The sequence below is a fragment of the Eublepharis macularius genome, chromosome 1, assembly GCF_028583425.1.
Source record: "Eublepharis macularius isolate TG4126 chromosome 1, MPM_Emac_v1.0, whole genome shotgun sequence".
In the NCBI taxonomy this organism is placed as follows: Eukaryota; Metazoa; Chordata; class Lepidosauria; order Squamata; family Eublepharidae; genus Eublepharis; species Eublepharis macularius.
The window spans coordinates 171,274,143-171,290,092 of NC_072790.1; the positions used below are offsets into that span (position 1 = coordinate 171,274,143).

Genomic DNA, 15,950 nt, shown 5'->3' on the forward strand with positions numbered 1-15,950 from the left:
CTCCTCTAGTTGTCCTTGCAAGTCCTTAAAAAAGTTTTCTTTTGCACCATTTGGTGCATAAATTCTAATCACCAAGATCTTTTTTGAGTTCCAAATTATTTCCACTGCTAAATATCTGGCTTCTACATCACTTAAAATTAATTTTGGCTGCAGCTCCTCCTTTATATACAGTGCAACTCCTCTCTTCTTCTTTTTGGAGGCAGCTGCAAATTCATTTCCCAGTTTTGCCAATTTTAAATACTTTAAGTCCTGTTTCCTGATATGTGTCTCTTGCAAGAATACTATATTGCATTTTTGTTTTAGAAGCCAATGAAAAATAGCCTTAATTTTACAAGGTGAATTAAGTCCATTTACATTCCAAGATATAATTTTACACTCCATATTTACATTCTTGTACTTTTTGGTAAGTCCTTTTCATTGTCCCTAATAAACACTTCCATCTCATGGCCCGATCTGATGTTCTTCCTTGTTCCACCAAATTCAAATGCCAGTCCTTCCGGTATTTCCAATCTATATCTGATTTTCAAGTCCTTTAACATTTGGACCAGCTCTCTGTATATTTTTTGCTCCACCAACACCGATCTGGGCAATTCTTTCATGATTCTCACCACCTTCCCATCAACTTCTAATGGTTCTTGGAATTGTTTGCTTACAATTGTCTCTCTTATACTTCTGGTCGTAAATTGCACAATCATATCTCTTGGTAACTTCCTCTGTGCTGCAAATTTTGAATTAATTCTATATGCCACGTCCAGGAAAGCTGCCATCTCCTCTTCCTCTCTTCCCAGGTAACCTGCCAAAATTTCTGAAATCTGTTCTTGGGCTGATTTTCCTGTAATCTCCGGAACTCCGCGCATTCTAAGTTGTTTTTCCATTTGTTTACATTCAGCTACAGCCATTCTTCCCTTCATTCCTCTCATCTCTGTTTTCTGCATGTCAGCTAGAGTGTCAACTGTGTTCTCTACTACATTTACTCTCTGCTGTGTAGCTTGCAGTTCATTCTGTACTTGATCAATTTTCTTTGTGAGTTCTGCCATCTCCGATTTAAGTGCCTCTTTAAAGTCTTTAAAGTTCTCTTGCATCATTTCTTTTAACTCTTTATTTCCTTCTGAAACTTTTTTGTCCAAGTTTTCCAGCGCAGTTTGCCACTCCTTCTTTGACATCGTGGGGCTAGATTTACCTCGCTCCCACGAGTCCGCCCTTTTCCTCAACTCCGTGGCGCTAATTTACTCCTTTCTGTTGTTTTTAAATGTCCCAGTTCAGCTTATTTTTTAAAAAAATTATACTTGCGCGATCCAAAATGTCGGGCGTCTTTTCTCTATGGTTTTATATTGAGGTACTCGCCCTTACCCTCATCCAAGATGGCCTACTTCCGTTTTCTTTGAAGCCACAGCTTTGTCCTTCTTCAAGATGGAGGCTCCCTACTTCCGCTTTTAGCAAACCGCTTCTCACCGGTCTCTCTATGATTTTGATGCACTTCCTGTTACTCCTTCCTTCCCGGCAGTTCTCGCGATGTTAAAACTTTCTCACAGTTCGTTATCTCCTCTTGGCCGCAGGTATGTAAACAATAATCGGTTTTCCGCGTTTATTTCTCTTTATAATGTCAGTTTTTAAAATTTAACTTGCCGGAGTTCTCTCTTATATGTAGCAAGTCCCTTACAGTTTTTAAATCGTCTTAGTCTCTTTACTCCTTTTTATAATCTGTCCCGTACTGAGAGATAGCAATCTTTACCTTCTTAGATGTTTCTCTTGGGTTGTAATCGTTGCTTCAATTATCCGATCAATTCCAGTTCCCTTCCTGATTTACTGAAGCTTGGGCATGTAGGTCTTATGCCAGAAACTGACTCCAGAGCCGCTGCAGAGATTTTAGCAAACCTTTCTTCGGGTGGGACCTCAAGAGTGGAACAGGGCTCGTTGTGTAGAACCCCCCTCACACCCGAGATCAACGCGCCCTCAGGTTCTTGAGTGTACTTGCCTGTTCCCCGCCTGGGAACAGGGGGCTGCGGGCAGTTTGCGCCCCTCCAGCCTCCTGCAGCACCGTAACTTCTAACACTGCTCTGATGTCAAAAGGTAGCCCAGAATGCCCTGGCAATGTACTACCCAGTACCACTGCTTCTATTCTGGAAACATTGTCAGAAACACAGCATTTGCATTTGGTAAAAATTCTGGCTGCATGCCACAGTATTATATGGAAATGGAGCATGGTTACCATGTGAAAGCCAGGAACTAAAAAAAAAACCTTACCTACTAGAAACTTATCTTGAAGGCATTTAGCCGAATGTAAAGCTGAATAAAAAGCATTTAAGCTTCCACTTGTGCAACCCAACAGGACAAGCTTTTATAATAGAATATGCAGGTAAAATCTACCTGTTGCATTTTTATTTTACTCGTCCCTGAGAAGTTCAGGGTGGCTCATATGGTTTTCCCCACCTCCTCTCATAACTGCCTTGTGAGGTAAGATAGGATGACTTAATGAGCTGCATGTCTGAGTGAGGAGTTTAACCCACTCTCCCTATTCTTTGTTCAGCACTCTAACCGTTACACCACACTGGTTCAGACTGCATCTTGTTTCACACAATCCAGACATATGATGCTATTATAATTGCGTGTTAGAGAGGCTGTGAAAATTAGTATTTATGTATCATGGGCAGCAATGGCAACAAATAAAAACATAAGCAAAGGAAGAAATTATGTGGTCAACTGACTTACCTATCAGACCTTTCTCAAGAGTAAAAGTTTTGTTGGTAAACATGCACTCAAAAGCCACAATATGGAAAACTTTGTTCACGGTGTTGTGTGTTCCAACTATTCTGATATACCTGCAAGGCAAGAAAAGATGTAAAATTTGAAAAATATACTTTATCAAGACTACAAGGTTTGATAATACACAGTTGGCTGGATCCAGACTAAACTGGCTAAGCACATTCATTTCAATGAGCTTAGACTGGAGTAACTCTGTTTAGGATTGTGCTGTTAGTAACCAGTAACTATGTAATTCGGCAACTATGCTGATGAACAGCTTAAGTTCTTCCTCTGCAGGAAAACAATTGGTTCAGGCCTCAAGCCAAAGAGATTTGATGAACATTAGGTTTAGTGCAGAAAGTGCTAATTAAGAAGAAACATTACCCCTGGTCAGATCCCCTTATACTTGTCACTACTATGACATTAATACTAGGAGATGTCCTATATTAAAACTAGCAACAGTACACAATATTAACTTATTTAAACATTTATATCCAGCCTGTCTATATGGTTCAAGGCAGTTTGCAATTCTTAAAATTAGAAACATATAAAACAGTAAAACTCATTTTCCTCCTCCCTAAGAAAATGTCTGTGGCTGAAACCCCATTAAAAGCTCCATTAAAAAAGATGGTGGCCCATACCTCCTCATGAAGCCTGTTCCACAATGTCAGGGCCACTAATAAATGGAACTGGGTCTAGTAGATGGCAAGTCAGCTAGATTAAGTGCGGGAACAAGAAGAAGGTACAAACCGGAAAAGTGCAGTTTGTGCATGGGGACATAAGAGGACAGACAGTCCTAGAAAAGTTTTAAAGGTCATAACCAGTACCTTGAACTGAACTCAGAGACATGCTGGCAATCAGTGTACTGTTTTTACAGGGTCATGATGACTATAAACTATAATTAGGCTGCTGCAGTCTAAATTAGTTGCAGTTTTTAAGTTGTTTTTAAGGATAGCCCATCATATAGCATGTTATAGTTGTCCAATTGCATGGTTAAAGCATGGATTAATTGGCAAGGTCAAGAAAGGGGAAGGATGGCAAACTATATGCAGCTGACAGAAAGCACTCATGGCCACTGTATCAAACTGCTTTTCAAACAGTAAAGCTAGGTCCATCAGTAACTCAAACTCTTAACCTACTACGCAAATGCCAACTCCATACCATCCCAAACGAGGGAATCAGAAGTGGTACTAGCAGGTATAAAAAAAGACAACATGGGGAACAGGCGTTAGTGCCTTCTTTAAACCTTAAGAGATAGAGAGAGAGAGAGAGAGAGAGAGTGAGAGAGAGAGAGAGAGAGTTTTACATAATGGCAATTGACTTTTAAGAAAACCAAAATTGTATTCAATTTAACTTAACACAGTTATTATGTCCATTATATATTCACATATCAAAACTACAAGAGCTACTTGCTTCCATTTTTTCCTGTGGAGACAAATTATTCACTATTATTTTGTCATAATGAAAAGTTTCATACAGACCAACTGAATAAAGCAATTCTTCTCTATTCTTTTATCATACTCTTACTCTTGTCCACTCACTCACCCCTCCCCCCAACAAATAAAAGAACCAAGCCTTGCTTCAGCTAACAATGACTTTTATGGCCAGGATATAAACTGCCATGTGCAGAAACTGCAAATGCCTTCACTTTGAGGAAAGGAAGAGATTTTTTAAAAAAAACAAATGCAGGCTGTTGTGCCACACCAAATTCTGCTCCAGAGAGACTTCTAACCTTCATGAGTGATTCTTTAGAGGGTGACAGGAGAACAGTGTGTGTGTAAGAATCCTGTTCCACACAAAGAAGTTTACACATAGTCCTTCAGATTCTGGGCCTTTTTGCTACACCTTTATTAAATACAGTAAAGTAACTTGAACAGTACCAGATTTTGTTTTTAAAAAGATAGCTTTGAATTTCACTCCTAGCTATAGTGTCCAACTTGCAATTCTGAATATTGTTACAAAGTTAGGTGCTAAAAGTAGCTTATTCACTCTCTGTTTACCTCTGAGACTTCACCTTCTACAAACAAACATTAACCTTCAATCAATCTGTTCCCCTCCTCTAAAGGGAAAAAGAGAGTCCAGAGGTTAAAGGACATCTGAAGTCACTACTAGAAGTTCTGAAAAATTCCAAATAGAGTACAACTGCCCTTTCAGTGGAACTGGAAAAGATAGCAAGAAAAAGAATGTTTCAATAAGCTTCCCTATCATCCAAAGTGAAAAGGATATATTGTTAAATTAATAACAAACGACATTTTAAAAATTTGAGCAATACCTTTCCTCTGTCGTATAATCCTGCATTAAATATATTTTAATTTTAAATTTCATGGCTGTTTGCTAATATGGCTATTTCTCTTCCCTAGGTTTATTAAAAGTAAAAACTACTGAGTAACAATTTTCATACTTACTTTTAACTACTTAGATTTTTGAGGTGTACTTTGGGCTGTTTCTAGACAACTGCAACAAGGAGGTGCTTTAAAAATAAGCCTGAGAGGCCAGCTACCATATTTTCCCACATAGTTATAAGTCTACAATCTTGGCAGTTTTTTTGTCACAGAACTAGGTCACTGTTTGAACAAGACACTTGCAATGAACACTGAACTTAATATAACAGTTTCATTTTTACATGCATTTTGTTTCATTGGGGTTCTTCTTTTATGGGATTTTATGTGTACAGTGACTCTATTCATTCTTTTTTTTTTTTATCCACCAGTCTCTAGACGTAGAACAGCATGAGCACTCTTCACCCTCCAAATTGTCAGCATTGTCTTAATTATCCCTAAGGAAGCCTGAACTGATTTTTCTTGACAGAAAGCCTTGCTATGACTATGACACAGTTTCAAGCTCCTCTTGTAGCCATTCTTTCTTTCTGCTCCAAAAACTTCACAAATTGTGAATAGTCATGGCATTTGTATAACCCCAACAACTCTGGTCCTGGTTTCTTCGCCTTCCCCAAAATGAGTGGAATAGGAGATACAAGAAATACTTTCAGAAGCAGAGTAGATCATATAATACACTTCTTACTGTACTTATAATAAAATCACTCAAGGTAGCATGCAAGAAAGAGGTGTATCAAGAAAGAAAAAGAAGATTCAGTAACATGTAATTAAGCTACTTTCAGCAGAAACCAGACCTATCCAAAATCAGCTTGCTTTCTTTTATTTGGATTGTCCCAAACTGAGATAAAAACAAGGCTTTAGTTAAATGAAGTATAATCAAATCTCTTCTAACAATGAAACACGGACATATATCTTACTGTCATGAGCTTTGGTGCCCCCTACGGGCGATGGCAGGTCTGGTCCCGGTGTATTGTTGTTGGATGGGTCCGTGCTTCTCCTCCTGTCACTGGCCACCTGATCAGCCCAGCCCCCAGTGCTCAGTGGGTAGTGGGGTCCTCATTTTGGCCTCAGAAAGGGTGGGCCAGATGTGGAGTTACTGCACTCCCTCACTCCTGGCTCCAAAAGAGAGGCTGTTCCTTGACAGCAGGGACAGGCCACCATTTGCTCTCCTCCTCAGCCCGGGACTGGAGGCCTCCTTTTATCCCCTCCCTTAGTACTATCCCCACCCCATCTCCCATGGTCCTGCCCCCAAGGTGAGTCCCACCACAATGGCCAGGTGAGGCCACACCTCCATGCCCCACCTTACTCCTGGCTGCTCAGGGGATCTTACCCCTGGCCTGCCCTATCACAGCCTGCTAAGTCCTGCCTGGCCAGGTACAACGTTGTTTGCCCTCACCAGGGTTGGCCTTTGCTGGACCCGCTTGGAGGGCAGGACCCTCGACGCGGGGCCAGGCCATTGGTTGCTGTCTCGGCTGGATCACCTGGGCCTCTCTGCCCCTGCACCGGTGTTTGGAGTGCAGGCAGGCCCGGCTTCCTCACTGAGATGCTCTGGGCTGGTGGCTGCCTTCTTTGCCTGGCCTGTGAAGGCCCTCATGCTGCTGCGGCGGTTCCAGTGGCCTCAGGAGCTCCAGCGATGGATGCATCAGAGGTTCCAACACTGTCGCTGACCCAGCTGCCATGGTGACTGCCTGCTGCCACGGCTTTTTGGTCAATCTCAGAGGTTGCGAGGAAAAGGGGTTGTGGGCCCGGGTGCCACCGGGAGGCCGGGTGCTGCCAGGAGGCTGTCTCTGGACACTAACAATAGAGTATTTTTGTGCATGGGACACCTGATGCATGCAGGAAAGCCCCTTCCTCTGTCACTCACTTGCCTGCCCATGCCGCCTTCCCTGCCTCTTGCATGAGAGGGGCGTGGCCAGCCAGCCTGTCCACACTCTGCCACTTTGCCCTATGAATGAGCTAGCGTTTAGCAAGGGTATAGTATCTGTGACAGCCCACTCTGCCTCCTGACACCCCCTTTAAGTTACTCCAAAACCCTTTCTCCCGTCCTCTTATTCTCCCCAACAGACTCCAACTGTCACTTGTCCAGCATTCTGCCCCCTCTCATTAGTTGTTTCTTAGGAGAGCCCCTTGCTCTGGAGACAGTCCTGTCCATCACACTCCCTCTCCCCAGTGTCCTGTTTCTTTAAAAGACCATCTGGCAACTCTAATTTTATCTTTTATGGGTTTGAAAAAGATATAGGATGCTGGCCATTCAAGCTGTGCTGACAACTAAAGTCTAATTGAACCAACTTGCCCTTGATGATGGGATAAAAAGCTTGAATCACTAAGTAAAGCAACAAATGTATTGTCGAAGGCTTTCACGGCCGGAGAACGATGGTTGTTGTGGGTTTTCCGGGCTGTACTGCCGTGGTCTTGGCATTGTAGTTCCTGACGTTTCGCCAGCAGCTGTGGCTGGCATCTTCAGAGGTGTAGCACCAAAAGACAGAGATCTCTCAGAGATCTCTGTCTTTTGGTGCTACACCTCTGAAGATGCCAGCCACAGCTGCTGGCGAAACGTCAGGAACTACAATGACAAGACCACGGCAATACAGCCCAGAAAACCCACAATAAAGCAACAAACTTCAACACGATGTGTATTACAGTCTCTCTGTGAGTCCAAGTCTGGTTTATTGAAGCTTGGCCGTGCACCTTGATTCCCAAAGTGATGTGTCTGCTAGCAGACACATGAACCTAAAGTGATGGTCTATTTCTGGTTGTGGTTTTGCACTGCACTTTCATCTGAATGCTCCTGACCTGGCCAAAGGAGATTCATGAGCAAATGAAAAAACTTTCATCTTGATGTACCCCTCTTGCACTTTAGGGGTTTTTCATGAGAAGAAGTGAAAGGAGTTCATCCTCAATTGGTCAACATCTTTTTTGTCCATTCTGTGCATGGTCAGGCACTTTGTACCAACTAACTATACTTATGGAGTGCTTTGTATGAAATTATACCACTAAGGAAGACACTCAGGCTGAAACACATCTGGTTCTGGTTCTATACATATGTAGAAAAATGTACAAAAATACCAAGATACAAGAGCATGGTACTATATGATGAATCACACCATTACTATTTTAAATCATATTTTTGTATTTCTGTTTGATTAAATTATATACTGGTATTTTATTATTTTCTATTACATCTGTAGTTTTGTTTAATTGATCATTTTTTTGTTCTAATCTCTCTGTTACCAGTGTAACTTGAGGTGATGTCTTGTCGTGTCACACTAACCTTGGTGCATACAGTTGACTGATTCTAAATTTGCGGGCTGAACACTTTATAAAACCAAATTTGCAGCTGTTTGGTCCTCTATCCTGCATAAGGTGTTACAGCTGTGGTAGATACCACGAGTCCTAATAATCTCTGAACTGTTAATTGCTTTTTGTTCTGGATGAGCAACAACCACCTCACAAGGGATTTGATACCATCTGCTCTGTTCTGTGGCAAGAATGCTTGGTCCACAGCAATGCTCGTATGAACTGCCGGTGTTGTACAGGTTCAAAATGCAAATTCTTCACATTCATTCTCAACCCCAACCAATCCAACAACAGCAACATTGTTTGTAGGTGCTGAAGCAACATCTGGGCAGACATATGGACTAGCAACCAGTCATCCAGGTTGCTAGGCACAATACCTTTCCTGTGAAGATATGCTGTTGCTAGTACCATACATTTAATAAACTGGGTGGAGTGGCAGTTGATATTCCAAAAGGCAGAACCTTGTATTGGTAGTGCATGCTACCTGTAGCAAAACAAAGTATCTTCTGGGTGGATGGACTGCCAGATGAAAATACGTATCCTTCAGATCTATGGAGATGAAAAACATGCCTGTACTTAGAAGAGAGAGGATAGCAGATATTGAAATCATTCTGAATTTTTTTGTTACAATGAAAGCTGCCCCCCTCTCCCGGATAGGTCTCATGCTCCCATTTCTTTCTGGGATTGCAAAATACTTGGAATACAGGCCAGTAAATGTCTGCGGTCATGGAACATGATCTATTTCATCTTTTAATAACAGCTCCTTGACCTTCTGTAACAGGACACGTAATTTTGTAATTTTGAAAACAGTGACAGCAGGTTGCAAATTCTCTGGCATAATCTAATCTAATTATGTAAACACCCAGTGATCATCTGTAATTTCCTCCTAGCTGCTTAAGATATTTTCTTAGAACTGGGAATTTGAGGGTTATCCTGAGTCAAAGACCCTGTTTAGACTATGTTGTGGATTTGGTGTATTGTGAACCTTAAGCCTTTGAAAAGGTCCTGTTTATGATATCCTATTGAAGCTTTTTCCATCAGTGAAGCTGACATATGTCCTTTCTTAAACTTATACCATGGCCACTACTTATAAGGAACTGTTTAAGCCTGAGAGAAGCAAATTGGCTTTGCTATAAAACGTAGCTTATGAATTCTTTCCAGTGTATCTTTGGTTTTCTCACTGAATAACCCTGCCCCTTTGAAAGATAAGTCCCGAATACGTGATTTGGCCTCATAGGTCAAAATCACTGATCTCAGCCAAGCATGGTGTCTGAGTGCTTCTGTTAATTCTTCAGAATTACTGTCTGTAAATATTGAGAATTTATTTGCTGTTTGGTTAACTTGAATGCTTCTGCTTGGATTATGCGGCCTAACTCTCAATGCTCCCTGAAGCTGGGGACATGTGCTCCCACAATACATACTGATACTTAGCCATGCACACTGCATAGTTTGCAATCTGAAGAAAGAGTGCAGCAGATGAATAAAATCTTCTGCCTCTGCATCCAGTCTCCCACCCTCTTTATCAGTAGGTGCCACATGGATTTGTTGCTTATATTTAGATACTGATGGCTGTACTAGAGTTGAATTTGGCACAGGAATTGGCAGTCTTCCTGTCGTACTTTATATATGCCCTCCAACTGTCACTGCTGGCTTGTCCTGTACACACTTTGTAACCTGCTGCAACACTGGCAGCATTGGCAAATCCTCTGGGGCATAAGAAGTGGAATTCAATAATCCAAATACTGGATCTGCAGCTGACGGTGATGGTTGTTTAATTTTCAAGGCCAATACATCAACCAGTCTTCTGATCTGTTCAGTATATATTTGTAAGTCCTCTGATAGCAAGAGAGGCTTTTGTTCAGAAACCAGAAATATAGAAGAGGAATCTAAAGCTCTCTCATATTTTTCAGAATCTGAAAGCAATTCTTGTTCCCCATCAGATGATGATAATACTGAAACAGCAGGCAGAGACTCAGAATGATGTACGTTTGAATGGGAAGGCTATATCATTTTGTTCCCTTTATGCACATAGCCTATTTGTTCTACAGATTATGGTGAGCAGGTGTTTTATTAGAAAGCTGTGTTAATTGATTGTGATTTTATCTTGTATATTATATCTTCTGTTGTGACCCGCACTGAGCCCGCTTGCGGGGAGGTTGGGATATAAATATAAATATAATAATAATAGTAGTAGTAGTAGTAATAACAATAACAACAACAACAACAACAGTGTAACTTGATCTGGTGTTCTGTTGAATGAGGAAAATTTTGCTTAGGTGGTTGAACTTCTAAATTTCTAGTTTGCAACTCCCTACCTGCAACATTGAAATGAACATGAAGGGATGCAGCCTCTGTAGCTCCTCCCTGAAGTGCAATATTGTTGGTCCCGAGCATCTTATTATGTAATTGAGTACGTGTATTTCAGACACCTCACTTTATACCCTGGTGCACCACCAGAGGGCGCTGCCATGGAGGGAAGCCTAGGCAAGGCATCATGTCCCTTCAGAAAATGTGCCATGGTAGGAATCCCAGGCCAGGAGCAGGATGGGAGCAGGTGGCAATACCTGCCTCCCGCCTTCACCCAGCTCATATTAGGAGTGTAGCAGGTGGCAATGCCCACCCTCTGCCTTCACCCAGCTGTTATTAGGAGCAGAAAAGGTGGCAATGCCCACCTCCACTTTAACACAGCAGGTATTAGGAGCAGAGCAGGTGGCAATGCCCTCTCCTTGCCTTAACCCAGCTGGTATTAAGAGCGGAGCAGGTAGCAATGCCCACCCCCACCTTAACCCAGTTGGTATTAGGAGCAGAGCAGGTGGCAATGCCTAACCCCCACCTTAACCCAGCTGGTATCAGCAGCGGAGCAGGTGGCAATGCCCCCCCCCACTTTTGAACCAGTTGGGATCAGGAGCGGAGCAGGTGGCAATGCCCACCACACACCTTAACCCAGCTGGAATTAGGAGTAGAGCAGGTGGCAATGTCACCCCTGACCTTAAACTTGGCAATGCCCGCCCACCCCCCTCATCCAGCTGGGATCAGCAGAGCAGGAGGCTTTGCCCACCCACTTCCTTAACCCAATAGGTATTAGCGGAGCAGATGCCCGCTAATGTCCGTGCCCACCTTAACCCAGCTGGGATCGGGGCACATCAGATGGCAATGTCCGCTCCCCTTTAACAATAACAATAACAATAACCTTAACCCAGTTGGTATTAGGAGCAGAGCAGGTGGCAATGCCTAACCCCCACCTTAACCCAGCTGGTATCAGCAGCGGAGCAGGTGGCAATGCCCCCCCCCACTTTTGAACCAGTTGGGATCAGAAGTGGAGCAGGTGGCAATGCCTGCCCCCCTCCTTAACCCAGCTGATATTAGGAGCGGAGCAGGTGTAATTTCCCTTCCCACCTTAATACATCTGTTATTAGGAGCAAAGCAAGTGGCAATGCCACCCCAGACCTTAACCCAGCTGGTATTAGGAGCGGAGCACTGGGCAATACCCACCCCCCTTCACCCTGCTGGGATCAGATGCAGAGCAAGTGGCTTTGCCCACCCACTGCCTTAACCCAATAGGTATTAGGAGCAAAGCAGATAGCATTGCCCCCCCCCACCTTAACCCAGTTGGGATCAGGAGCAGATCAGATGGCAATGCCCACCCTCCTTCACCGGACTGGGATCAGGAGTGGAACAGGTGACAATGCCCCCCCCATCTTAACCCAAGCTGGTATTAGGAGCGGAGAAGGTGGCAATGCCCACCCCGCTTCACCCACCTGGGATCAGGCTCAGAGCAGGTGTCAATGCCAGCCGTAGTCAGGTGCAGAACAGGAGGCAATGCCCCCCCTTTACCTGGCATGTATCAGGCATGGAGCAGGTAGCAAAGCCCACCACCCCTTCACATGGCTGACACCAGGCAGATCAGGCGTGGAGCAGATGACAATGCCCCCTCCCCTTCACCAGCTGGAATCAGTGATGGAGGAGGAGCAAATGCCTGCCTGCCTGCCCTCCCCTTTCTAGAGCCCGTTGTATTTTTTCCCCACAACGGGCTTTGTTGCTCGTGGTGATTATAATAGGGAGACTTGCTTCTAGTTCTCTTAAGTCTCCTATCTCTCTTTTTGGATGAACTGGCCCCATCAAAACTATTATAAATGCAGATCTCAAGACTGTGAAGTTAACTCCTTCTCTGGAAAATAATTTCCATACCGAGAAGAGGTATGGCTGCAGCCTCATTGCATGTAACAGTAATGATGACTTCTATGATACTGAGAATCAGTAGTCTCTCATCCCTGAGACTGATGTTTTGTATCCCAGTCTGTAGGCATATCTACAGATGAATCCTCAATCTGCCCCTCTGAAAGAGACACTGCCAGTGATCTTAGCAACTCTCCTGGTGACTGACTCCTCATTTCCCAATCCTTTTGGAAAACTTCCAAAATCACTGTGATGACCTCAGCGCTGTGTATCAGCACTGATTTTGGAAGTCTCACTGAAGTGTCAGGGAGGGAAAGAAACTCCACATTTCGATTTGTTCTTTCTCTTTTTATGGTCCCTTGTTAACTCCACTGAAGCATGATGTTTATTTTGATGTCTGTTCCTATATCTAAGATTCAGCAGATTTCTTTGCACAAGAGCTCTGTTCCTTCTGATGCGACTGGAAGTCATTAAATGGTTTTGGATCCCTCAATAGCAATACTGTGGAATTCAATGTCATCTGTGCTGGCAATGTCAGGACTGAAGGCAAGGATGAAGCCATTTGATCTGAGGTGAGACCTTTCTCCTGATTATGTCTAGCTTATTTTGCAAACTTCAGACAATCCTGGCATTTCTTCACTTTATGCTCCTCCCTCAAGTATAAAAGATAAAGGCTATGTGTGGCCATGGATGGTATTTCCCCCCTACAGAAAAAAACAGAAAAATAGAGCTGGAACTGACCCCAAAGGTCATCTAGTCCAACCCCTTCACAATGCAGGAAATTCACATCTACCTTGCCTCATTTCCCCAGTGACTGCTGCTCTATGCCTAGAGAAAGCGAAAAACTTTCAGGATCCCTGGTCAATCTAGCCTTGAGGAAAATTCCTTCCTTACTCCAAAGTGGTGATCGGCATTACCCTGGGCATATAAGAAAGGGCCCAAAAGCCTAGTAACGGTTCATTCCTTCCTGCCCTCCCTCTCATGGTCTGCCTAACCTCATACTAAGTCCTATGATATAGCATTGCTCAAGCCATAGAATCAGCATTACATCCTTAAATGTTGTGCACTCCATCACTGGTATGTAGCCCACATCTAAGTAAAGTTTTATTTGCACCTTTCTTTTGTGGCATTTAAATAGTTTGAAGGAATTGACAATAAGAAGGTTCCGGACTTCCGGTTTGGGATTCATGGAGGTCTAACGCAGCTCCATTTGCGGAGCTGACCGGACTGCCGTTTTAACCGGCCGGCGGGGTGAAAATAGCCCGCGGCCGACTGCTGTCAGGCGGAGAGCAGGCAAAGAACGCTCAAGACCCTAGGGTGAGCTAGATCTCGGACGAGGGGGGGCTCTACACAACGGGTCCCTTCTCGATCCTTGAGGCGCCCCCCTTGCGACGGGTCGGCTACAATCTCTGCGGCAGTTTTGGGGCCAATTCGGCTGGCATAAGACCTACATACCCAAGCTTCGATTGGGGGAAGAAGCTGAGAGGAGAACTTAAAATCGAAACAGCGATTACAACCCGAGAAAAGTGAAGAGAAGGTAAAGATCATTATCTTCCGATACGGGACAGATTGACAAAAACAGAGAGGAAAAAAAGTAGATTTTTAAACTGCAACAGACTAGTGAAAAGGAGGGGAAGATTCGGCAGGAGTTGTATTTGAAAAGAGACTAAGTTTAAAGAAGTTATTAAAGAAAACGGACTATTGTTTTGAATACCTGTGGCTTTGGAGCTGTGAGAAAAAGACACCATCGCGAGATCTGCTGTGGGAAGACGGGAGACAGGAAGTGCGTAATAACAATAGAGTGGCTGGAGAGAAGCGGCCCTTGCAGGAGGGCAGGAAGAAGGGAATCGCCATCTTTGAAAGGGGAAGGGTCGTGGCTTCAGCGGAAAAGGAAGTAGGCCATCTTGGATTACAAAATTATAGAGAAACCATAGAGAAAAGACGCCCGACATTTTGGACTCTTTAAAATTTAATTTTTGCAAGAAGACCGGGACATTTAAAATAAAAAGACTTTAAATTTTACGCCACGGAGTTAAGGAAGAGAGCGGACTCGTGGGAGCGAGCTAAAGCAAGCCCCACGATGTCAAAAAAAGAGTGGCAATCGGCAATAGAAAACCTGGACAAAAAACTTTTAGATGTGATTAAAGAACTTAAGGACACGAAATTGGAACTGATTAAAGAGGTTAAAGAGGTTACACAGACAGTAAAATCGCAGCTGTCAGAAGTGAAAAAAGGTATGGAAACAATACAAAGTGAACTACAAGGAACGCAGCAGAGAGTTAAAACAGTAGAAGACGCGATGGAGAATTTAGCAGACACGCAACAAACAGAGATGAGACTGGTGAAGGGGAGAATGTCAGTTGCAGAAACTAAACATATGGAGAAGCAGCTACGTTTTCGTGGCTTGCCAGAAGTGGAAGGAAAGTCAGCGCAAGAACAGATGACTGAGGTGTTAGCTGAATACCTGGGGAAGGAGGAGGAGGAAGTTGTGGCTATCCTAGATGTGGCATATCGTGTGAACTCGAGAATTGCAACCCAGAGGAAACTACCAAGAGATGTGATCGTGCAGTTTACGACACGAAATATGAAAGAGAAGATTGTGACAAAACAGTTTCAAGATCCATTGGAGATTGATGGCAAGACGATCATTATAATGAAGGAACTACCTAGGTCAGTGTTATTGGATCGGAAAAAATATAAAGTGCTAATTCAGATCTTGAAGGACATGAAAATCAGGTACAGATGGGAGTTACCAGAAGGAGTGTCTTTTGAGTTTGGAGGGGTCAAAAAACGTATCAGATCTGAGCGAGAGATGGAGCGATTTATTAAGGACAATGAAAAAGACTTACCAACAAGACTATGAGTATGGAATGCAAAGTAATATCTTGGAATGTAAATGGACTAAACTCACCGAATAAGAGGAAAAATATTTTTCACTGGCTACTAAAACAAAAATGTGACATTGTTTGTTTGCAAGAAACCCATATTAGAAAGCAGGATGTAAAATATTTAAAATCTGGAAAAATGGGCAAAGAATTTGTAGCGGCCTCCAATAAGAAAAAAGGGGAGTGGTGTTGTACATAAAAGAGGAGCTACAGCCAAAATTTGTTATGAGAGATGGGGAAGCCAGATTTGTAGCAGTGGAATGTATTTGGAATTTAAAGAGAGTGTTGGTAGTCGGACTTTATGCACCTAACGGTGCAAAAGAAAGCTTCTTTGAGGATTTGAGGAAGCATTTAGACGACCTTTCATATGACCAGATAATTCTTGCTGGAGACTTCAATGGAGTGACAGATTTGGAACTAGATAAAAAGACTACAATGGCACAAAAGAAAAGAGGACTATTGCCAAAGCTCTTTTTTGAGTTGATTCAACAAGAGACTCTCGAAGATGTATGGA

The 15,950-nt window shown here is 43.1% G+C and overlaps 1 protein-coding gene across 4 annotated transcripts in view; it reads right to left on the minus strand.

The window, feature by feature from the left end:
- BTBD9 (BTB domain containing 9) overlaps nt 1-15,950 on the minus strand; it is a 372,408-nt gene that overhangs the window by 146,235 nt on the left and 210,223 nt on the right. For all 4 annotated transcript variants that reach the window (XR_008596899.1, XR_008596900.1, XM_054978182.1 and 1 more), the window contains exon 7: nt 2,710-2,819. Coding sequence is in view for 2 of the 4 variants with exons in the window: in XM_054978182.1 (XP_054834157.1) it covers nt 2,710-2,819 (110 nt within the window). In the remaining 2 variants the exon portion in view is untranslated. The remainder of the gene's footprint in view (nt 1-2,709; nt 2,820-15,950) is intronic.